This window comes from Dictyostelium discoideum, assembly GCF_000004695.1.
Source record: "Dictyostelium discoideum AX4 chromosome 3 chromosome, whole genome shotgun sequence".
In the NCBI taxonomy this organism is placed as follows: Eukaryota; Evosea; class Eumycetozoa; order Dictyosteliales; family Dictyosteliaceae; genus Dictyostelium; species Dictyostelium discoideum.
The window spans coordinates 1,224,196-1,247,008 of record NC_007089.4 but is presented as its reverse complement, the minus strand read 5'-3'; the positions used below and the strand labels follow the sequence as shown (position 1 = coordinate 1,247,008).

The 22,813-nt window shown below is 23.2% G+C and overlaps 11 protein-coding genes across 11 annotated transcripts in view; 4 read left to right on the top strand and 7 right to left on the bottom strand.

Moving 5' to 3' along the window:
* Positions 1–1,460, top strand: part of fps (farnesyl diphosphate synthase) — a gene marked incomplete at both ends in the record, with an annotated part of 1,658 nt that extends 198 nt beyond the window's left edge. Inside the window, 2 exons of the mRNA XM_636898.1 lie at positions 276–879; positions 977–1,460. Coding sequence (XP_641990.1) covers positions 276–879; positions 977–1,460 — 1,088 coding nt within the window. The remainder of the gene's footprint in view (positions 1–275; positions 880–976) is intronic.
* Positions 1,461–2,155: 695 nt separating this feature from the next.
* DDB_G0278823 (hypothetical protein) lies at positions 2,156–3,330 on the top strand (the record flags this gene model as incomplete). The annotated part of the gene is made up of 2 exons (XM_636897.1): positions 2,156–2,739; positions 2,844–3,330. The coding sequence occupies 2 exons, from the start codon at positions 2,156–2,158 to the stop codon at positions 3,328–3,330; spliced, it is 1,071 nt and encodes a 356-aa protein (XP_641989.1).
* A 119-nt stretch (positions 3,331–3,449) lies between these two features.
* Positions 3,450–3,947, bottom strand: snrpF (LSM domain-containing protein; the record flags this gene model as incomplete). The annotated part of the gene is made up of 3 exons (XM_636896.1): positions 3,450–3,587; positions 3,681–3,815; positions 3,945–3,947. 3 exons carry the CDS (start codon positions 3,945–3,947, stop codon positions 3,450–3,452), a joined length of 276 nt encoding a protein of 91 aa, XP_641988.1.
* Positions 3,948–4,466: 519 nt separating this feature from the next.
* On the bottom strand, positions 4,467–6,292 carry DDB_G0278943 (adenosine deaminase acting on tRNA 1; the record flags this gene model as incomplete). Its single annotated transcript, XM_636895.1, has 3 exons — positions 4,467–4,593; positions 4,712–5,762; positions 5,833–6,292. 3 exons carry the CDS (start codon positions 6,290–6,292, stop codon positions 4,467–4,469), a joined length of 1,638 nt encoding a protein of 545 aa, XP_641987.1.
* A 260-nt stretch (positions 6,293–6,552) lies between these two features.
* Positions 6,553–8,826, bottom strand: DDB_G0278819 (HAT repeat-containing protein; the record flags this gene model as incomplete). The annotated part of the gene is made up of 3 exons (XM_636894.1): positions 6,553–7,725; positions 7,794–8,134; positions 8,223–8,826. 3 exons carry the CDS (start codon positions 8,824–8,826, stop codon positions 6,553–6,555), a joined length of 2,118 nt encoding a protein of 705 aa, XP_641986.1.
* A 262-nt stretch (positions 8,827–9,088) lies between these two features.
* DDB_G0278817 (hypothetical protein) lies at positions 9,089–11,025 on the bottom strand (the record flags this gene model as incomplete). Its single annotated transcript, XM_636893.1, has 2 exons — positions 9,089–10,531; positions 10,651–11,025. 2 exons carry the CDS (start codon positions 11,023–11,025, stop codon positions 9,089–9,091), a joined length of 1,818 nt encoding a protein of 605 aa, XP_641985.1.
* Positions 11,026–11,868: 843 nt separating this feature from the next.
* eIF5b (eukaryotic translation initiation factor 5B) lies at positions 11,869–15,006 on the top strand (the record flags this gene model as incomplete). Its single annotated transcript, XM_636892.1, has 1 exon — positions 11,869–15,006. The coding sequence occupies one exon, from the start codon at positions 11,869–11,871 to the stop codon at positions 15,004–15,006; it is 3,138 nt and encodes a 1,045-aa protein (XP_641984.1).
* Positions 15,007–15,646: 640 nt separating this feature from the next.
* Positions 15,647–16,084, bottom strand: DDB_G0278813 (hypothetical protein; the record flags this gene model as incomplete). The annotated part of the gene is made up of 2 exons (XM_636891.1): positions 15,647–15,840; positions 15,943–16,084. 2 exons carry the CDS (start codon positions 16,082–16,084, stop codon positions 15,647–15,649), a joined length of 336 nt encoding a protein of 111 aa, XP_641983.1.
* A 346-nt stretch (positions 16,085–16,430) lies between these two features.
* DDB_G0278811 (hypothetical protein) lies at positions 16,431–16,866 on the bottom strand (the record flags this gene model as incomplete). Its single annotated transcript, XM_636890.1, has 2 exons — positions 16,431–16,679; positions 16,819–16,866. The coding sequence occupies 2 exons, from the start codon at positions 16,864–16,866 to the stop codon at positions 16,431–16,433; spliced, it is 297 nt and encodes a 98-aa protein (XP_641982.1).
* A 692-nt stretch (positions 16,867–17,558) lies between these two features.
* DDB_G0278809 (centrosomal protein 148 kDa) lies at positions 17,559–21,558 on the bottom strand (the record flags this gene model as incomplete). Its single annotated transcript, XM_636889.1, has 2 exons — positions 17,559–20,801; positions 20,908–21,558. 2 exons carry the CDS (start codon positions 21,556–21,558, stop codon positions 17,559–17,561), a joined length of 3,894 nt encoding a protein of 1,297 aa, XP_641981.1.
* A 513-nt stretch (positions 21,559–22,071) lies between these two features.
* DDB_G0278941 (hypothetical protein) lies at positions 22,072–22,806 on the top strand (the record flags this gene model as incomplete). The annotated part of the gene is made up of 2 exons (XM_636888.1): positions 22,072–22,161; positions 22,312–22,806. 2 exons carry the CDS (start codon positions 22,072–22,074, stop codon positions 22,804–22,806), a joined length of 585 nt encoding a protein of 194 aa, XP_641980.1.
* Positions 22,807–22,813: the final 7 nt, after the last annotated feature.

Here is a 22,813-nt window from a genome sequence, read left to right as displayed (position 1 = left end):
ATTGTTTTTTTTTATTTATTTATTTTTTTTATTATGTTACTTACATAACCTTATTTGTATTGTGTTGTGCCTTAACTCAAAAATATTAACCCATTTTTTTTTTTATAAATTTTTATTTTTTTTTTTATTTTTTTTTTTTTTATCCCATTTAAAAACCCCTTCTTTTTTTAAATTGTTTAATTGTTTAAAAAAAAAAAAAACAATTTTTTATTTTTTTATTTTTTTTTATTTTTTATTTTTTTATTCTATATTTTTATATTTGTTTTTATATTTAGAATTAAACATGAACCAAACATCAGCACCAATAAAGACAGCAAAAGAAGAATTAGCAGATTTTGTGGAGATTTTCCCAATTTTAACCAATGAAATCTTAAAGGAATTACCAGGTATGGACATGCCACCACAAACAATTGCATGGGTTGAAAAGATGATCAATGTTAATGTTTCAGGTGGTAAAATGAATCGTGGTCTCACCGTACTCCACTCACTTCAATTATTAGTTGAAGGTCGTCAATTATCACGTAGCGAAATCTTTTTAGCAAATGTTTTAGGTTGGTGTGTCGAATGGCTTCAAGCATTCTTTTTAGTTGCTGATGATATTATGGATCAATCGATCACTCGTAGAGGTCAACCATGTTGGTATAGACAAGCAAATCCAATCTCAAACAATGGTACCATTGGTTCAATTGCAATTAATGATTCTTTCATCTTGGAATCTTGCATCTATATCCTCATTAAAAAATACTTTAGAAATGAACCATACTATGCTGATATCTTAGATATTTTCCATGAAACATCTTATCAAACTGAATTAGGTCAATTATTAGATTTAACAACTCAACCAAATAGAGGTGATTTCTCATTATTCACTTTAAATACGTAAATATATATTTTTAGATTATATATATATATATATATATATTAAATATTTATTATATATACAAAATACTAATATATTTTTTTTTTTATTTAAAAGTTATCGTCGTATTGTTAAATATAAAACTGCATATTATTCATTTTATTTACCAGTTGCATTAGCAATGTTAATGGCAGGTATTACTAGTACACCAGCATTTTCAACAGCAAAAGATATTTTATTACCAATGGGTGAATTCTTCCAAGTTCAAGATGATTTCTTAGATTGTTATGGTTCACCAGCTGTTATTGGTAAAATTGGTAGAGATATTGAAGAGAATAAATGTTCATGGATGATTTGTCAAGCAATTCTCAATGGTACACCAGAACAAATCAATTTATTAAAAAAACATTATGGTCTCGATAATCCAACTGATGTAGAATTAGTTAAAAAGATTTATGGTGAAATTGGTCTCAAAAAGATCTTCAAAGATTATGAAGATGAATCCTATGCTTTCCTTATCAGTAAGATCAAATCAGTTAGAATTATGCCACAAGAAGTTTTCATTAAATTATTATCAAAGATTTATAAAAGAGATTTATAAATTTTTTTTTATTTTCTATTTTAAAAATATTTAAATTTTTTTTTTAAAAAAAAAAAATAATAATAATAATAATAACAATACAATAAAATTAAAAAATAATTAAAAAAAAAATAATAATTACAAAAATTAAATTTTAAACTGTTGTGATTATTTCCAAATTTTTTTGACTGAATAAAAAAAAAAAAAAAAAAAAAAAAAAAAAAATTAGTCTGTTAAAGGTTATATTGTCATCCCACAAGTAAGTCCTGTCAGTAATTCTCAATTACAATAACTACCAAATAATAATAAAACTTATTATTATATACAACAAACCTTTTTAACCACATTAAGATTTTTTTTAAAAAAATAATTATCGGATAATATTAATTATATATTAATACCACCTAATAAAAAAAATAAAAAAATAAAATATTAAATCCACATTTAATTATTTTTTTTACAATTGCATTAAAAATTATTTATTTTCATTTTCTTTAAATTTCTTATTTTTTTTTATCATTTCTATTTTCATTATTATTATTATTATTATTATTATTATTATTATTATTATTATTATTATTATTATTATCATTATTATTATTATATTATTATTATTATTATTATTATTATTATTATTATTATTATTTTTATTTATAATAATTATCATTATTATTTTTTATTTTTTATTTTTTATAGATTATCTTTTTAAAAAAGAAATGAATAATTTGAAAAAGAATGATAAAGAAGTTTTGGAAGAATTTGCTAATTTGTTCCCAATTTTATTAAATGAAATTAAAAAGGAATTGGAAAAGATTGATTTTCCAAAAGAATCAATCCACTGGATTGAAACCGTGATAAAAGCAAATTCAACAGGTGGAAAAATGAATAGAGGAATTAGTGTACTTGAATCATTGGAATCATTAAATGAAGGTAGAGCTCTAACAAGACATGAAATTTTCCAAGCCCAAACATTGGGTTGGTGTGTTGAAATATTTCAAGCATGCTATTTGGTCTCTGATGATATAATGGATCAGTCACTAAAAAGAAGGGGTAAACCATGTTGGTATAAACAAAAGAGACCAAACTCTGATCAAGAAGTTGGTTTAGCTGCAATTAATGATTCCTTTATAATTGAATCATGTGTTTTTATTTTACTTGAAAAATACTTTAAAAATGAATCCTACTATTTAAATATTGTAGAATTATTCCATAAAACCGGATTTCAAACTCAATTAGGTCAATTATTAGATTTAACAACTCAACCAATTAGAGGTGATTTCTCATCAATTAATTTAAAAAAGTTTGTATTTATAATTATTATTATTATTTTTATTATTATTAATATGTTTTAGATTTAATTAACATATGTGTGTCTGTGTGATTAATTAATTTTATTTTTTATAGTCATACTAGAATTACTGAATATAAAACAGCATATTATTCATTTTTTTTTCCAGTTGCACTAGCAATGTTAATGTCCAAAATAAACCATGAACAAGCATTTACAACAGCAAAAGATATTTTATTACCAATGGGTGTATATTTTCAAGTTCAAGATGATTTCTTAGATTGTTATGGTTCACCAGAAGTATTTGGTAAAATCGGTAGAGATATTGAAGAGAATAAATGTTCATGGATGATTTGTCAAGCAATTCTCAATGGTACTCCAGACCAAATCAATTTATTAAAAAAACATTATGGTTTCGATAATCCAACTGATGTTGAAATTGTAAAAAAGATTTATAAAGAAATTAATCTTGAAAAAATTTTCAAAGATTATGAAAATACAAGTTACAATTTTTTAATAGATAAAATTAAAACCACTTGTATTTATTTACCTCCAAGCGTATTTTTAAAAATATTATCAAAAATTTATAAAAGAGATAAATAAAATAAAATAAAATAAAATAAATAAAAAATAAAATGAAATGAAATGAAATGAAATAAAATAAAATAAATAAAAAAACCCATTAAAGTATTACTATCTATTATTATTGATATTATTTAAATTTATTCTTGTTGTTGTTGTTGTGATTGTTGTTGCTCGTCATCAATTCCTCTAACAAATAAAACATTATTACATCTAATTAAAACTTCACCTAATGGACCTTTATTTGCGCCATCTATCCATTCTTCTGTTGCTGCTAACTAAAAATTAAAATTAAAAATAGAAATTAAATTAGTATTATATAGATATTATAATAATATTGAAAAAATGAATAAATAAAGTTTGAATCATACTTGTAAATTCATATAACTATCAACTGATGCTAAAATACCACGATATTCCATACCACCCCACTTTAAACGAACTGCTATCTTTTTACCTTTTAAATCATATAAAAAAGGTTTTGGTGCTAATGCTTCTATTTTGCTCTATGTAAATAAAAAAAAAAAAGATTAGTTTTATTGATCCCACTTTTTATATAAAAAGCTTTTGGTACTAATGCTTCTATTTTATTCTATGTAAAAAAAAAAAAAAAAAATATACATAAGATAATTTACCATTTTATTTTATTTTATTTTATTTTATTATATTTGATTTTGATTTGATTTGATTTAATCTAATTTAATTTATATATATTTATATTATTTTGGGTGTTGGAATTATATGTACAAAAAAAAACGGGTGATTATTTCGATTAATTATTTTTATCAAATGATCCACAATGGAAGTGATGAAATTTTATAAATATAAAAAATTTTCGAAATAATTTTTTTTTTTTTCACAACAGTGTCTTATTTTTAATTTCACTTTTTTTTTTTTTTTTTTTTTTTTTTTTTTTTTCCCCTTTATCCTTTATTTATCCTGATGAAGAGATAAACTTTTAATAAAATAAATTTTATTTAATATTTTAATAATTTTTTTAATATTTTGAAAGGATTTTAAATGTTATATTGCGGAAGGGAAAATAAAATATATTTTGAGTGAAAGACGTGATTATTTCAAAGGTAATGTTGGGAGAAGAAGAAAAAGGGTTTTTTTTTTTTATTTTTTTCAATTCCACTTTTGTTATTTCCAACTGTTTAATTATCTAATACAAAATTTTCAAGGTCAGATGAATTTGTTAACCAGTTTTTAAATTTAAATTCTTTTAATTTTTCATATTCTTGATAATATTTCTTGGACAAATGTTTACATTCATAATAATTACTTTTTCTTTAAATTTTTTTTAATAATAAAATAAAAAAATTAAATATAATAATGTAAATAATTTAATTTTCTTTTAAAAAAAAAAATAAAAAATAATAATAAATTATAAAATACATACAATAATGAATCAATTAAAACTATTTGATTATTTTTTTCATTTTCTTCATTACTATTTTTATTTTTAATAATTAATACTAATTGATGAAATAATTTAAATAAATTAAATTTACAAATTGAAGATCTTTGTGAAATTGCATTAAAATTTTTTTGATTTGTTCCCATCTTTTTACCATTAATGGCAATAGTTACTTCATGTTGATTTGGATAACAAAAACTTATTGCCAATCCTGATGATGTGGATTTATTATTATTTTGTTGATCAGATTCTAATAATAACTTTGAAAATTGAAATTGAATATTTGTCGAAAAAATTTCAAGGTCTGAATTTAGTTTAAAATTTGGTATTGTATTTGATGATGATGATGATGATGATGATGATGATGATGTTTCTGTAGTTGTAGTTGTTGGATTTGGTAATAATCTCCCAATTAGACCTCTATAAATACTTGAATGATTAAATAAATCACCAATTGTTATACTTGATAAAAAGATTTGTTCTTTAATGAAATGTGATAATAATGAACCTTGAATACCTAAAACATTCCATCTTGCAATTTTATCACTACATGACATTGATACAGTTGGGTCACCTCTACCAGGTTTAACACGTAATACTCCAATTTGATGATAGTCAACACCAATTAATTTTTTATCCTCTGGTTCACCAAATACTGTTTTAGCTCCAGTTCTTTGAATATCATCATATTGATTATTATTATTATTAATATTATTATTATTATTATTATTATTATTATTATTATTATTATTATTATTATTATTATTATTATTATTATTATTATTATTATTATTATTATTATTATTATTATTATTATTATTATCATCTTTAACTTTTTTTAATTTTCTTTTACTTTCTTCATCTTCATAATTTTCTTCATCTTTATCTTTATCTACCTGTTTAATAATATCTTTTTGTTCTTTTTTTTCATGATTTTCAATTTTATCTTTTCCATCCTTTTCCAGTTTTTCTTTTTCTATAAAATTTTCTGGTTGTGTTTCTTTTTTAAAAGGGAATATTGAACAATCACCACCTTTTTTTTTTTTAATTAGAATATATCCTTTTTTAAAAAAAAAAAATTAAAAAAAAATAAAATTACTTACATGGTGTTTGATTTACATAAAAATGTAAAGAATGACCTTTTTTAATAGAAATAGTTGGTAGTGAACCATTATTATCATTATCTTTATTATTATTATTACTATCGTGGTATTCGATATTAAATAAAATACTATTATAATATTTTGATTGAAGTAAATTTAAAATTTCATTATAACAAAACTTTTGAAATGAACGTTTACAAATTATTTCAGCATGTGAATCATTTAAAACATCACCTTGGTTTGATAATGATGATTTTCCTAAACACCTATTACCAGTACCTAATGATAATACTTGTTTTATTTCATATGATGATGTATTTTCAACAACCAATACCAAAGTTGCCAAAACTGTCCACTCTCCTGAAATTGGTTTTCCTTTTTTTATTAACTTTTTATTAAAAAAATCATGACTAAAATTACATATCTTATCTGAAAATTGTTTATCTAATTTCCACGACATTTTTTTTTTTCAAAACTAATTATTAATGTCATTGAAAAAAAAAAAAAAAAAAAAAAAAAAAAAAAAAAAAAACCCGTCCAACAAAACTTAAAAAGCTTTTTTTTTCTTTTGGTCTAAAGATAAACATTTCTAATAATAATTTAAAAAAAAAATAATAAAAAAATTGGATTGGATTTTAATTATTTCCAGATAAAGAATTTTAAAACTTGGATTTTTTTTTTTTTTTTTTTTTTTTTTTTATTTTAATTTTTTTTTTTTTTTTAAGAATCTTGTTGTTGTTTTTGTAATTCTTGTTGTTTTTGTAATTCTTGTTGCTGTTTTAATTTCTTCCATCTTTGAGCAGCTTCTAATAATTTCAAAGAGGTTTGAGTTGATTTTTCTTCTTCAGGGAAGATATAATCGAAATATTCTTCAATACCACCATTACCATCACTTCTTCTTTTGATAACTCTTTGTGGAATCTTTTTAAGGACTTGATTCAAAGTTTCTTGATTACCAAATGTTTGTTCAAATTCTTTCCAACTTTCCAATAATAATAATCTCTCCTCTTTATCAGAGTTTGATAATGATTTATGAGCTTCAATGAAAATTTCCCTAGTTGGTTTATTAATATCATCATTATTATCATCATCACCACCATCTTTTTTAGTAGTATTTGAATCACCATCTTCCTCTTGTTGTTGTTGTCGTTGTTTTTGTTGTTGTTTATCTTTTATTGAATGTACAAATTTAATGAAACCAATCCAAACTTTAACATGATTAGTTTTCTCTAATAATTTACGATATAATTGTTTAACGAAATCAAATTGTTTTAATTGAATTTCTGAATCTATAAAATCTTTCCAAACCACTTCAGGTCTATCTAAATTTGGTTGTTGAATTGCCAATTCAAAGATTGCTCTAGCACGAACAGTTTCGCCCAACTCTGTTTCCAATTGAGCAAATTTACACCAAGCATCACAATTATCAGGCATAATTTCTAAATACTTTTCATATAATGTACGTACACGATCGAAATTACCCAATTCAATCTCTAAATGAATATATTGATCGAATATTTTACTCTTTGGATTTCTACCAATCGCTTGACCATATATTAGACGTGCTTTATCTAAATTCAATTGACGAATTTCAAAATTTGCATATAGAATCCAAATCTTTGAGAATGAAAACTCTTTATGTGGTATCAATTTAATACATTCACTATAGACCGATCTTGCACGTTCCATATCCTTTGATATTAACTCTTCAAATAATGCATAATTTATCCATAAATAAATATAACGTTTCCAATGTTTCTTTTCATTAGTTGGTGGTAAATTTCCAATTGATCTCTCATAAATTTCTCTAGTTTTTTCAATTTCACCATTAATTTCTTCCATCTTTAAATAATCGAACCAAATATCATAATTTTTTGAATTTTTTTTAATTTCCTATATAATAATAATTAATAATTAATAATTTATAATAATAATAATTTTAAATTTAAATTATTACTTACTTCTTCATATTGAAATCTTTTTTTACCTAAAACAACATCTTCAATACCAATTCTATCACCATGTTGTTTTTCAAAATTTGTAAAAGTATCAAATAAATCTTTTGCTCTACTCTTTGGTACATGATCAATTGCATATTTATAAATGACTCTTGCTCTTTCAATCTCTTTATATTTCTCTTCAAACTTTGCAAATGCAATAAATAATTGTTCATCGTTACCATCTTCACCTAAAAATTCAATTGCTCTTTGAAATATAGTTCTTGCATTTTCAATATTACCTAATCTTTCTTCAAATTTTGTATATTTTATCCAAGTTTTAATATATGGATGTACTAATATATCTATATAATTTTTTTAAAAATAAAAGAAAATAAATAATTTGAACTATTATTTGTTGTTATTGGTTTATTATTATTATATATAACTTACATTTTTCAAAAATTAATCTTGTATTTTCAAATAATTTTAATCTTTGTTCAAATTTTAAATAAGAATTCCAAGCTTGTGGTTCAGGTTTCCATTGCATCCAACGTTCAAAGATTGCACGAGCAGCTGGATAATTACCCAACATATCTTCCATAAAAGTATATTTAAACCAAAGTTGTGAAACTCTTGGTAATAAACAAACTGCTCTATCCCAAATATTTCTAGCTAAATTTATATTTTTATTTTTCATTTCCATCTCTGCATATTTAATCCAAACCGTTGGAATACGGTGATCAATATCTAAGAAACGTTCAAATACTGATCTTGCACGTGTTAAATCCTTTTGTGATTCTTCCCATGCCGCATATTTTATATAGATTGCTGCTGTCTTTCGATTTCTACCAAGTAATGATTCATATTGTTGTCTTTTTCTTAATCTATAATCTTCTAATTCTTCTTGGTCCGTTATAACTTGTTTTGGTGGTGCTTTTGGTAAAGTTTGTTGATTTTCATGTGCTACCCTTAAAATTTGTTCTGCTGTAATTTGAACTGGTGCTGCCGATTTATTTTTAACTTTTGATACTCCACCCGTTCTATTTTGATTCATCTTTATTTAAATTTTTATTATTATAGTATTTGCTATAACTTTTGGAAAAAAAAAAAAAAAAAAAAAAAAAAAAAAAAAAAATGAAAATGAAAAAATGAAAAAATGAAAAAATAAAAAAAAAAAAAATTATGAAAAAGAAAAATTAGGAAAATTAACATAGATATCTGTGTTAATTTCAACAATTTGAAAAAATAAATCTTTTTTTTTTATTATTCTATTTTTATCTTTTTTTTTTATTTTTTTTATTTTTTTATTTTTCATTTTAATTAAAATGCCAATAATCTTTACCTTGAATTAAATTTAAAGAATTTAAATTATTTTCAAATTCACCATTTGATCTATCAAGTGCAACACAAATTATTAATGGTGATTTAACATTTGAGAAATGAATGATTGGAATTGAATAAGGAGTATAAGCTGCATTATAATTTACACCAATTTTATTTTTATCAACATCACAGAATGCAATTACCTTTTTTTTACAACTATCAGGTAAAAGTGTGAAAAACTTTTTACCATCTTTTCCAGCACCCCAAATTGTAAATTCTTTCCAATTCGATAATACTCTACGTTCTAAATATTCAATTCTAACTTTCATTAACATATGTTTATGAATTTGACCACTTAAATTATTTTCATGATAACGATAAACTAATAATGGTTCAAACTTTTCAATCTTTAATTTTTTATTTTCACCATTACCGCCACCACCACCACCATTCTCATTATTAATTGATGATTCTATCTTTGCTTTCTTTAAAATTCCACCTTTATCTAAATGTCTATTAAAAAATATTAAATCCTCTGGTATTGCTTTTGCACCAGAATTATTTAAATCTTTTATAAATTTTAATTGTGATTCTTTATATTTTTCAATATGTTTATCTTGATTCTTATGTTTATATTGACAAACATTATCATTATTACCCATTAAATAAAAATTATCTTTATTTTTATTATTTTTATTATTATTATTATTATTATTATTATTATTATTATTATTATTATTATTATTATTATTATTATTATTATTATTATTATTATTATTATTATTATTATTATTATTATTATTATTATTATTATTATTATTATTATTATTATTATTATTATTATTATTATTATTATTATTATTAATTATATCATCCATTTTTAAAGCTTCAATATATTTTCCATTTTTATCAAATAAAGATCTATGATAAAACCAAGTTGGTTGAATTATTGTAACCTCTCTAAATTGATGAAGGTATAATTCATTATCAGTTAATCTATTACACCAATCAGTGTATCTTGTTGATGAACCAATTGGAATTCTAATATAATTTGAACCAATTAAATATTTTGATAAATTTTCTTTTTCAATACCATTACTACATTCTCTATATTGAATTTCAATTCTTTCTCTAAACATAACATCATCTGCATCTAAAATACATAAAAATTCACCATGACTATATTTAATTGCTTGATTTCTTGCATATCCAACACCACCTGATAAAATTGTAATTATACCATTTTCATCAACTACTTTTTCATTATTTTCATCATTATCATCATTATTATAATTATTATTATTAATTATATCTATATATTCTTTAATATCATGATGAAATATCTTTGTTCCAAATTTTTTATTACTTAATATTATTACAATTTTAAAATATTTAAATACATGTAACCAATTTAAAACAATATCATAAGAATTATCCTGAAATTAATAAATAAATAAAATAATTAATATAAATAAATGATTATCATAATAATAATAATAATAATAATAATAATAATAATAATAATAATAATAATAATAATAATAATAAAACTTACAGTACTTGCATCATCAAATATTGATAATTCTAAAGGACCTTTATAAGTTTGCATAATTACTGAAAATAAAGTTTCATCTAAAAATTTCGATGCATTTTTCATACAAACTGCTATTGATATCATTGGTAAATTATAATCTCTTTCAAATGCTATCATTGCTTCATTTGGACATATTGGTAAAGTGGTTGTTATATTTTCAGATTTTAAATGTTCCAATAATTGATGTACTGTTACATTGAATGTAATATCTCCAAAAGAACTCTCATCATTTCCAAATTTAAATATTACTTGTTTAATTTCATTTTTTTGATTTTCTATATTTTCAATATTTTCGATATTTTTGATATTTTCAATATTTTCTATAACTGTTGTCATTTATGTTGTATTTATTTTTTAAATTAAAAAAAAAAAATAAAAAAAAAAGAAATTAAATTTTAAAAAAAGAAAAAAAAACTACTAGTAGTTTTTATATTTATTTTATTTTATTTTTTTAATTAAAAAAATTAATTTTTAATTTTTTTAATTTTTATTTAAATAAAATATAAATAAAATTACTGTTATTAATTCATATATTTAATTTAAAATTCAAATTCCAGTTTTTTTTTTTGATTTTTTTTTTTTTTTTTTTTTTTTTTTTTTGCAAGCTCAAAATTTGTTTTCATTTTGTTCGGGTTTGAGAAAAAAAAACGAAAAAATTTTTAAATTTTCAATTTTTTTTTTTTTTTTTCTTTTTTAATTTTTGTGTGTTGTTTTTAGTGTGAAAAAAAAGATAAATAAAAAAAAAAAAGAGTTTAAAAGTTATTTTATATTTTTTTTTTTTTTTAAAAACCTTCAATCAATTAATACTAAAGTTTCAAAAAAAACAAATATTTTTATAATTTATATAAAAATAATTTTAATTTTATAACAATTCATATATGTTTTTATTATCCATAAATAAAACAATAAGAAAAAAGAAAATTAAAACACCTAAATAAAATAAATAATTAATAAAGTAATAAAGTGTAAAGTTTTTATTATTATTATTATTATTATTATATTCATGTAATCATATAAATATAATTCACACACAATAAAAAAATTAAATAATAATAGTAGTAATAATAATAATAATAATAATAAATATATATTTATTAAATTTTTTTTTTTTTTTTTCCTCAAAAATTTAAATTAAAATTCAAATTGAAATTAGAATTAATTAAGAAATAAATAATAAAAATGGGTCCAAAACAAAGAGTTAGAAAAGATAATTATTGGGATAGTGGTGAAGCTGATAAAGATCGTGAAGAAGCAGAAAAACTTCATAAAAAAGGTCAACAACAATCAGATAGTGATAGTGATAGTGATGATATTCCAATTTCAAAAAAAAAACCAACTTCTAAATTTGCACCAGTAGATGAATCATCATCAGAATCTGAAGAATCATCATCTGAAGAAGAAGTTCAAAAGAAACCATCAAAACCAGCTGCTAAACAATCAAAAAAGGTAGCACCAACCAATAATAAAAAGAAACCAGTTGTAGAATCATCATCATCAGAAGAAGAAGAGAGTGAATCAGAATCTGAAGAATCATCTGAAGAAGATACTAAAAAGAAACCATCAAAACCAGCTGCAAAACAATCAAAGAAAGTAGCACCAACCAATAATAATAATAATAAAAAGAAACCAGTTGTAGAATCATCATCAGAAGAGAGTGAATCAGAATCTGAAGAATCATCATCTGAAGAGGACACAAAAAAGAAACCATCAAAACCAGCTGCAAAACAAAATAAAAAAGCACCAGCTAAAAAAGCAGCAGCTGTTGAATCATCTTCTGAAAGTGAAGAAGAATCATCATCATCAGAGGAAGAAGAGAAACCAACCAAACCAACACAAAATAATAATAATAAAAAAAATAATGCCAAAAAACCACCAGCAGCAAAACCATCAGCAGCAAAACAACAAGCTAAAAAACCAGCACCAAAGAAACCAGAGGAACCAGAGGTATTGAGTGGATTTTTATTAAAACAAAGACAAGAAGAAGAAAGAATTGCACGTGAAAAGGAGGAAAAACGTATAAGAGAAGAGGAAGAGAAGAAACGTGCTGCTGAACAAAAGATTATTGATGATGAAAAAGCAAGATTAAAGTCAATTGAAAACTCTAAAAAGAGAGCAGAAAAGAAAGAGAAACAAGCTGGCGCAGCCGCCGAAGCTGATAGAATGGCAAAATTAGCAAAATTGGGTGTAAACATTTCAGCAGTCGGTGAAAAGAAAGAAAAATCAACAAATAAAACAAAGAGTGGAGGTAAAAAACAAAATCAAGTCTCAAGTATTACAGAATCAGTCGAAAAATTAAAGATTGAAGAACCAACATCAGCACCAAAGGACGACGTAGTTGAGGTTATGGATAGTTGGGATAATGATGATTATGAAACCGTTGAAGAGATTCAAAAGAAGAAGGAAGAGGAGGCCAAGAGAAAAGAGGAGGAAGAGGAAGCACAGAGATTAGCAGCAAAAGAGGAAAAGAAGAAAGCAAAAGCAGCCGCAGCAGCAGCCGCAGCAGCACTCATTCCAACTACAGATCCAACTACAACCTTTGCAGATAAATCATATCGTTCACCAATCATTTGTATTTTAGGTCATGTCGATACAGGTAAGACAAGTCTTTTGGATAAAATTCGTAATACCAACGTTCAAGGTGGTGAAGCACGTGGTATCACCCAACAAATTGGTGCCTCTTTTATTCCAGTCGATGCAATTAAAGAACAAACCAAATCATTTGCTGAAAAGATTAAAATGGACTTTAAATTACCAGGTCTCTTACTCATTGATACACCAGGTCATGAATCTTTCAACAATTTACGTTCAAGAGGTTCAGGTCTTTGTGATTTGGCAATTTTAGTCATTGATATTATGCATGGTTTACAAGCTCAAACCTTAGAGTCCATCAATCTCTTACGTATGAGAAAAACACCATTCATTGTTGCCTTAAATAAAGTCGATAGAATTTACGATTGGAAGCCATGTGTAAATACAGACTTTAAAGAAGCCTACAAGATTCAATCAAAATCTGCTGCTCAAGAATTTGATTACAAAGTTAAGGATATCATTGCAGCTTTGGCCGGTCAAGAATTGAATGCTGAACTCTACTGGCGTAATAAAGATCATAGAAAATACGTTTCTCTCGTACCAACCTCTGCCAACACTGGTGAAGGTATTTCAGATTTAATGTTGGTAGTCATTCAATTGATGCAAAAGTTAATGCTTGATAAAGTAGAATTCACAAATCAACTCCAATGTACACTCTTGGAAGTTAAAGTCATCGAAGGTTTTGGTACAACCATTGATGTTGTCTTGGTAAATGGTACTTTGAATGAAGGTGATAAGATTGTAGTATCCGGTTTCAATGGTCCAATTGAAACTTCTATTCGTTCTTTACTCACTCCACCACCACTTCGTGAATCTCGTGTTAAATCACAATTCATCAATCATAAGAGTATTCGTGCTGCCATGGGTATTAAAATCGTTGCACCAGGCCTTGAAAAAGCTGTTCCAGGTACTTCACTTCATGTCGTTGGTCCAAATGACGATATCGAAAAGATTAGAGCCGAAGCTAAACGTGAAGTCGATTCTGTACTCAATGATGTCGAAACCTCTGGTATTGGTGTGTCTGTTCAAGCCTCTACTCTTGGTTCTTTGGAAGCCTTTTTAAATTTCCTCAAAAAGATCAAGATTCCAGTCGCCAATGTCGCCATTGGTCCAGTTCACAAGAAACACATTATGAACGCAAGTATCATGTTAGATAAGGATCCAAAATACGCAATTCTCTTGGCTTTCGATGTAAAGATTGAAGAATCTGCCATTCAAGCCGCCAATGAAATGAAAGTTCAAGTTCTCTCTGATGAGACAATCTATTTATTCGAGGAGAAATTAAAGAAACATTTCGGTGCTATCAAAGAGAAACTTCGTGCTGAAACCGCTAGTATCTGTGTTTGGCCATGTATTTTGGAGGTTACTAACGTTTTCAGAAATTCAAATCCAATTCTTGTTGGTGTTCGTGTTAAAGAAGGTACTCTTCGTATTGGTACTCCAATTTGTGTACCAGAATCAAATTGCGCTGATGTTGGTAAAGTCATTGGTATTAAACTCAACGAAAAAGATGTTACCCTCGCCAAAAAAGATGATGTCGTCTCTGTTGCCATCGATGATAACAACACTAAAACTACAATTTACAGACACTTTGATGATAAAAAACAATGGATGTCTAAAATCACTCGTGAATCTTTGGATGCTCTTAAAGAAGGTTGGTCTGAAGATTTAACAAAACAAGATATTCAATTATTAAAATTCATGAAAACAGTTTATAAAATTCAATAAACAAATTTTTTTAAAAAAGAAATAATAAAAAAAAAAAAAAAAAAACTTAGTAAAAAAAAAAACCATTTGGTAAACCATAATCTTACTGTTTTTCAATTTATAAGATTTTTTAATTCATTGTTTATCACTTTCAGTATAATCATTGTTTTTTTAATGATATTAATATTCCTAAATATTCATTTCCTTTGTGTTAGTCCTTATTTGGGAATATTTTTCAGTCTTGAAAATAGTCTTGAGAATTTATGAAATTTAAAAAGTGGCAAGTTGAAAAATTTTATCATTTTTTATTTTAATTCAGCTTTTGAGCTTCCAATTTGAAATTTGGGGAGTTAAAATTCCTTAACTGTCCAAAAAAATTATTTTCTTTTGCTTTTTCTTTAGAAATTTTAAAATATAGAGTTTTTTGAATACTTGTGGAGAATAAAAAAAAGTAAAAAAATGATTCATTTATTTATTTATTATTTTCCATTAAATAAGAACTTTCCACATTTAAAATAATAAAAAAAACCATTAAAATTTTAACAAAATTTATTTATATATTGGTTTTGATAATTGAAACTATGAAAATCCAATTTAATTTTTTATTTGATAAAAAAAAAAAAAATTTTATATATAGAAATACAACTTTTTTTTTTTTTTTTTAAATACATGTTAATAATGTATAATGCATTGGTCCAATGATCGTACATTGATTACATTGAATAGTAAAGGCGGTTGATGCTGGTTGTTGACAATTCATATCTGTAAATAATTGAACAGAAATTGATGATGTATATGCATGGATATAGTTGTAAAGAGGTAATCTTGTACAAAAATCAGATGCAGATGTGCAACCTTTTTTTATTCAAATAATTAATTAATAATGAAAAAGAAATAAAAAATAAAAAACTAAAAAAAAAGAAAAAAAAAAAAAAATTTTTAAAAGAAGATTCATACCTGTGGTCGTATTAAAAGATGCTGTGGTACCAGAGCAATTTGGGTTACATGTGATCTGCATCTCCATCTCTAAAGATGAAGCAATTTTAAAGAATAATAATATTGAAATTAAAGCTAAAAATAAGAATACATTTGGTTTCATTTATTAATTGGTTTTGATTGAAAAAAAAAAAAAAAAAAAAAAAAAAAATGGAAATTAATGAAAAAAAAGACTCTTGGCTAAAAAGTAAAAAAAAAAAATAAAAGTCTTATTTTTTCGGGATAACAACGAAAATAATTTATTTTTATTTTTATTTTCTTTTTTTTTTCTTTTTTTTTTAGACTAATGATACAAATTACTATTACTATTATATTAATTAAAATATAATATATTTTATATATATATATTTTTTTTTTTTTTTTTTTTTTTTTGCTTGATTTTTTTTCACAAATAATTTTTTTTTTTCCCAAATTATTGGAATTCTCACTTTTTAAACAATAAAATATTATTATTCCCCAACTCGATATTCACTCTTTTCTTGGCAAATTTTGTTGAATGAAATTTCTTGATATAATTCGTTTGGAAAATTATTTTCATTTGAATTATTAATTAAAATATCAACCATTTTTAAGTAGTTGTTTAATTGATTTGCATATTCTGTTATATTATTTTTTAAAAAATCCCTTTCCTCTTTTGAAATTTCTGTTTTACTTAAATTATCAGCAATTATAGATATTTCTTTTGTTATTTCATGTATCTAAAAAAAACAAAAATAAGGGAGAGACAAAAAATAAAAGAAAATAAATAAAAAAATAAATTTGAGTTTAATTGTTAAATTATTATTTTTTTTTTTCTTTTTTTTTATTATTATTTTTTTTCTTTTTTTTTTCTCTTACTCTTTTCCAAACTATATTTAAAAATAACTCTCTATCATTATTAACCATTTTTAAAATTATTTATATTTATTTAAGTATTTATTTTAAAATAAAAAAAAAAAGTAAAAAAAAAAGTAAAAAAAGTAAAAAAAGTAAAAAAAAGTTTCTTTACTAAAAAATACTTTTTTTACTTTCTTTACTTTTTTTTTTTTTTTTTTTTTATAAAAAAGGATAATAAAAATAAAATTTAAATTAAAAAAAAAATAAAAAAAATTAAACTAAAAAGCCTTTTTTATTAAAGTCCACACATGGTTTAAAAAAAAAAGAAAAAAAGTATTATGTACCTACTTTAGACATTAAAAATTATTTTTTTTTTTAAAACCATGTGTGGACTTTTTTCAAACCAATCATTTGATTAGGATATTTTATTTTGTTATTTTTTTTTATTTTTTATTTATTTTTTATTTTTTTTTTTTTTTTAAACCATGTGTGGATTTTTTTCAAACCAATCATTTTTCCCTAAATTTTTGGCCAAGATATGGATATGAAAATTAAAAAAAAAAAAAAAAAAAAAAAAAAATTGTCCAACCGACTTTAATAAAAATCTCGTTTGGTGAGAAATTTCGTGATTGATTGGAGATATTAATTGTACAACAAAACTGTTTTTTTTTTTTATTTTTTATATTTTTTTTTTGATATATTTTTTTTTTTAGAGGTTTTCTTTGAGGGTTTTTTTTTCCTTTTAAAAAAAAAAAAATAATTTATAAACCTCGGTCGTCTTTTTCTTCATCTTTTTCCTCGTCAACATTAATTTCAAAATCTTTGTCATTAAAATATTCATCATCAAGAGTTTTATCATTATCTTTATCATCATCATCATCTCTTCTTCGTATACCATTTAATCTACTACTACTTTTTGAATTGAGGCTATTATTCCAATCATCTTGTTCTTCACTGATATAATCATCTTCATCATCTTGGTTATTGTGATAATTTTCCTGTTCTTCATTACCATCATGATTGTGATTATATTCTAATTGTTCCTCCTCTTGTTCTTGTTCTTCTTCTTGTTGTTCTTCTTGTTCTTGTTCTTCTTGTTCTTCTTGTTCTTCTCCTTCTTGTTGTTGGTCATATTCTTGTTCATATTCTTGTTGATAATCTTGTTGATAAAGTTGTTGGTCATATTCTTGTTCATATTCTTCATCTTGTTGATTTGAATCACTATTTATATATTTACGATAGTCTTCTTCAGAAACAAAATGATCATCATTGTCATCATTGTTATCATTGTCATCATTGTTATCATTATCATGATTGTTATGATTGTTATCATTTTCATGAATACCATTTTGATCTACATCATGTTGAATTTGATATTCTGTATTTTTGACGATTGAATCTTCATTTTGTTTTTGAGTTTTATTTACATCATTTTGAATATTAAAAGTGATACTATTATTATTATTTTTATTTTTATTATTATTATTATTATTATTATTATTATTATTATTATTATTATTATTATTATTATTATTATTATTATTATGATTTAAAAATCCATTTAATTTTGGTAAAGACATTGGAGTAATTGGAGTTAATGATTGGTTAATTGAATTATTACTATCATTATTATTACTACTATTATTATTATTATTATCATCATTTGAAATAGTAGAATGTTCTGATAATACTGAATTGAAAATACTTTCAGAAGTTGATTGTGATTCTTTAAAATTTAATACTTTAATACTATTATTATTGGTATTATTATTGGTATTGTTATTGGTATTATCTAAATTATTAATACCACCACTAACACCACTATTACCACTATTACTATTAGTATTAATATTTGTTGGTGATGAGGAGGAAGAAGAGGAAGATAATTGATTTATTTTATTATCAATATTACTATTATTAGAATTATTATTTAAAGGTGAATTTGAAAAATTTAAAGATCTATAAGGAGTTTGATAAATTTGATTTAATTGATGTTGTGATAATTGTTTTTTTGGAGAATCTTGAACTATGAAATGAACTTTTGATAATCTTTCCTTCATATCATCATTTTCAGATTTTAAACGATTAATTAATTTCTTTTGATCTAATAATTGTTGATTAATTTGTTGATTATCTAAATGTAATTGATTAAGTTGTTCTTGTGAAGTATTATAATCATGTTTCAATTGATTATGATCAATATCCAATTCAGAGAGATGTTGTAATGCTAAAGTCATCTCTTGATTCAATTGATCAAATTCTAATTTATCAATTAAAATCTTACCAATTTTTTCATTCTCTAATAGTTGAATTTGTTTCTCCCTTTGAGCGACTGTTAGCTCCAATCGACTGATTGTATCATTTGATCTTTGTTTCTCAGAGTCTGATTGCTGTTTTAGTGATTGGTATTTTAAAAATTCATTTTCTAAAAGTGTTTTTGAGGAATGTTCTAAATCGGTGATGTATTTCTTTAGTTTGCCAATTTCCAATAGTAATTGCTCGGCTTTCTCTTGATTGGTTAACTCTAGTCTCATCCTTTGGATGTTATTATTCAATTGTTGAATCTCCTTTTCATTTTGATGTAATAGCTGATTCTTTTCAGATAGTTCATTAATCTTTTCATTGTATTGATTTTTAATAGAGTAAATTTCAACCTCCAATTCTTTCAATGTCTCTAAATCCACTGCTTTCTCTATCAATTCATTTTGATACTGTTTCAATTGATTCAATAGTTGAATTGTACTTTTCTCTTTCTCTATCAATTGTTGTTCAATTTGTAGATTCAATTGTTTGATAGAAGTAATGTCTCTCTCTTTTAATGCTAAAGTTTTCTCAAGTTCTTTCATTAATCTTTCAAATTCATTCCTCTCTTGTTTAATAGTTGCTGATTCATTCTTTTCCTTTTCTAAATCATCAATTAAATTACTAATTTGTTCTAATAAATTATTTTTACTTGATGTTCCATTACTTTTAAATTCATATTGATATGGTTTATTTATTGTAAATTTTTTAATTTTATTTTCATCATCTTTTTCAACTTCTTGAACTTTATCTTCATTGTTATTATTATTATTATTATTATTATTATTATTATTATTATTATTATTATTATTATTATTATTATTATTATTATTATCACCTTTTTGTTGTTGTTGTTGTTGTTGTAGTTTATTATTTGGAATTGAATATGATGAGGTATAATTTGAAAAAAATGGTGATTTTGAAGTGGAAGAAGTAGATGATGTTCTATTAAATGGTATATTAGTACTATTATCAGTACTATTAGTATTAATACCACTATGACTATTATTATTATTATTATTATGATTATTTTGATTATTGTGGTGGTGTTGTTGTTGTTGTTGTTGATGGTTGTGTAGATTATTATAATCATTTAAAATTGAAGTTGAATTTGTAGTAATTGGACCATGACTTTTATTTAATGAAGAGTTTAATTTTAATAAACCAAATTCATCTTCCAATTCACTAACTTCATTCTTTAAAAGATCAAGTTCTCTTTCAAAATCACCAGTACATTCAACTTTATACGTTACCTTTTTTAATGGGGTATGATATGAAAAATTATTGGCTGTGGTAGTTGTTGTTGTTGATGATGACCTATTAAATCCACCATTCAAATTATTATTATTATTATTATTATTATTATTATTATTATTATTATTATTGTTTTTACTACTACTACTATTATTAAGTCCATTCAAACCTGTACCACCACTGTTATTAAAGTTATTATTATTATTATTTATATTTGAATTATTTCTACTATTAACGCTATAATTTGATTTAAATGCTTCATCTAAATTACCAAAATTTGAATTGTTATTATTATTATCATCACTATTTATTTGTTGACTACATCTAGGACAAAAGCTTGATGAATTGTTGTTATTATTGCTGTTGTTGTTGTTATTATTATTGCTGCTGCTGTTGTTGTTGTTGTTGTTTGCATTAGTATTTGCACTACTATTTAAATTATTTTCATGCTATTATTATAAATAATAATAATAATAATTGTTAGTAGTTACAAAGATTGGTATATGGTAAAGAATATACTATGTACAATAATTGATTAAAATTAAAATTACATACCAGTAAACAAGTGCAATTTGCAGGTACTAACCTCCACCTACGAGGTGTTTTAGAAGTACTTCTCATTCCATTAGCAGGTGTTAATGGTGAAGAAGGAAAATTATTCTTATTGCTATAGTCAGAATCATTAGTTGGAACTAATTCTTCAAGTATAACTTCACCAATATTACTTGGTTGCGCTGATGAAGGTATATTATTATTATTATTATTATTAAAATTTAAATTATTGTATTTACTACCATTCATGCTATTAATACTAGAATTATTAAAAATAGATGATGGAGTACGTGGTTTAATTAGAGAAGGTTTCGATCCAGATGGTGATGGTGTCGCTGTTGTTGAGGTGGTAGTAGTAGTATTATTTTTTTGTGTTGACACTGGTGTTGAATTATAACTAAATTGTTGTTGTTGTTTTTGTTCATTATTATTATTATTATTATTGTTATTTTTATTTTTATTATCTGGTGTGTTTATAGATGAATTATTGATTGGTTTTTTAATGGGTGTACTACCTAAATCATTTATATGGAGTTGTTGTGGTTTTGGTGGTAATGGTGGCGGTGGTGATCTTTCATTTTTGCTATTATTATTATTATTATTATTATTACCACTTATGTATGAAGGTGAAAATGGACTATTATTCGGTAACATTGTTTTTATTTTATTTTTATTTTAATTTTTTTTTATTTTATAGTGTTTCAATTTATAATAATAACATCTTTTTTTTTAGAGCAAAAAAAAAAAAAAAAATTTAAAAATTAAAAAAAAAAAAATTAAAAAAACAAATTTAAAAAAAAATAAAAAGTGGAAAAAAAAAAAAAAAAAAAAAAAAAAGGAAACCAAATCTTTTTAATTTTATTTTAATTTTATTTCTATTTTTATTTTTTATTTAATCATCCCTTTATAGCATTTTAAAAAAATAAAAAAAGAATAAATATAAAATAAAATAGATGAATATTAAAAAATGAAAATAAAATGAAAAAAAAAAAAAAAGAAAATAAAATGTATTGAAAAAAAAAACAAATAAAATAATCCAGATTTAATTTAAAAATCAAAAATAAATAAATTCAATAAACAAATCAAATTAAAAAATTTTTTTCCATAAAAATCTAAAATTTATTCCCTAATCATTGTCCTTCAAAATAAAAAAAACAATTACAAAAAATGAAAAGTAAATATTTAAATTCTAAAAATCAAATAATTGGAAAATCATTATGGTTTCATTCATTTTTTTTATATTTTATATCATTTTGGGTATTTTTGATATTCTATATTTATATTCTAAATCCATATTAAAAAAAAATTTAAAATAAATCATTTTTTACTTTTTTTTTTTTTTTTTTTAAAAATATCTTTTTTTTTTTAAAAAAAATCGTCAAATTCTTTTTATTTTCCCCAACCCAGATGGGTATAAATAACAATAAAAACAATAATAATACAGTAGAAACGGGTTATCATTCCTACCATCCATATAGTAGAAATAATAATAATAATAATAATAATCAAATCCAAAGCTCAACTTATCAATTTCCATCAGCAATAAACGAACAGAACTTTATGTTTGAATCATTTCAAACGTCACAATACCTACCAGCACTTCCCAATCCTCAACCACAACAAAACTTAATCCAAAACCAATATCATATACAAAACCAATATACCTATACAAAACCAAAATCATCTACAAAACCAATATCATCTACAAAACCAATATCATCTACAAAATCAATATCATCTACAAAATCAATATCATCCACAAATACTACAATCTCAACAACAACAACAACAACAACAACAACAACAACAACAACAACAACAACAACAACAACAACAACCACACCTACTTCAAACTCTACAACCGATATTAATAGTTCCTCAAAACCATTCAACACAGTTTGAAATGCCA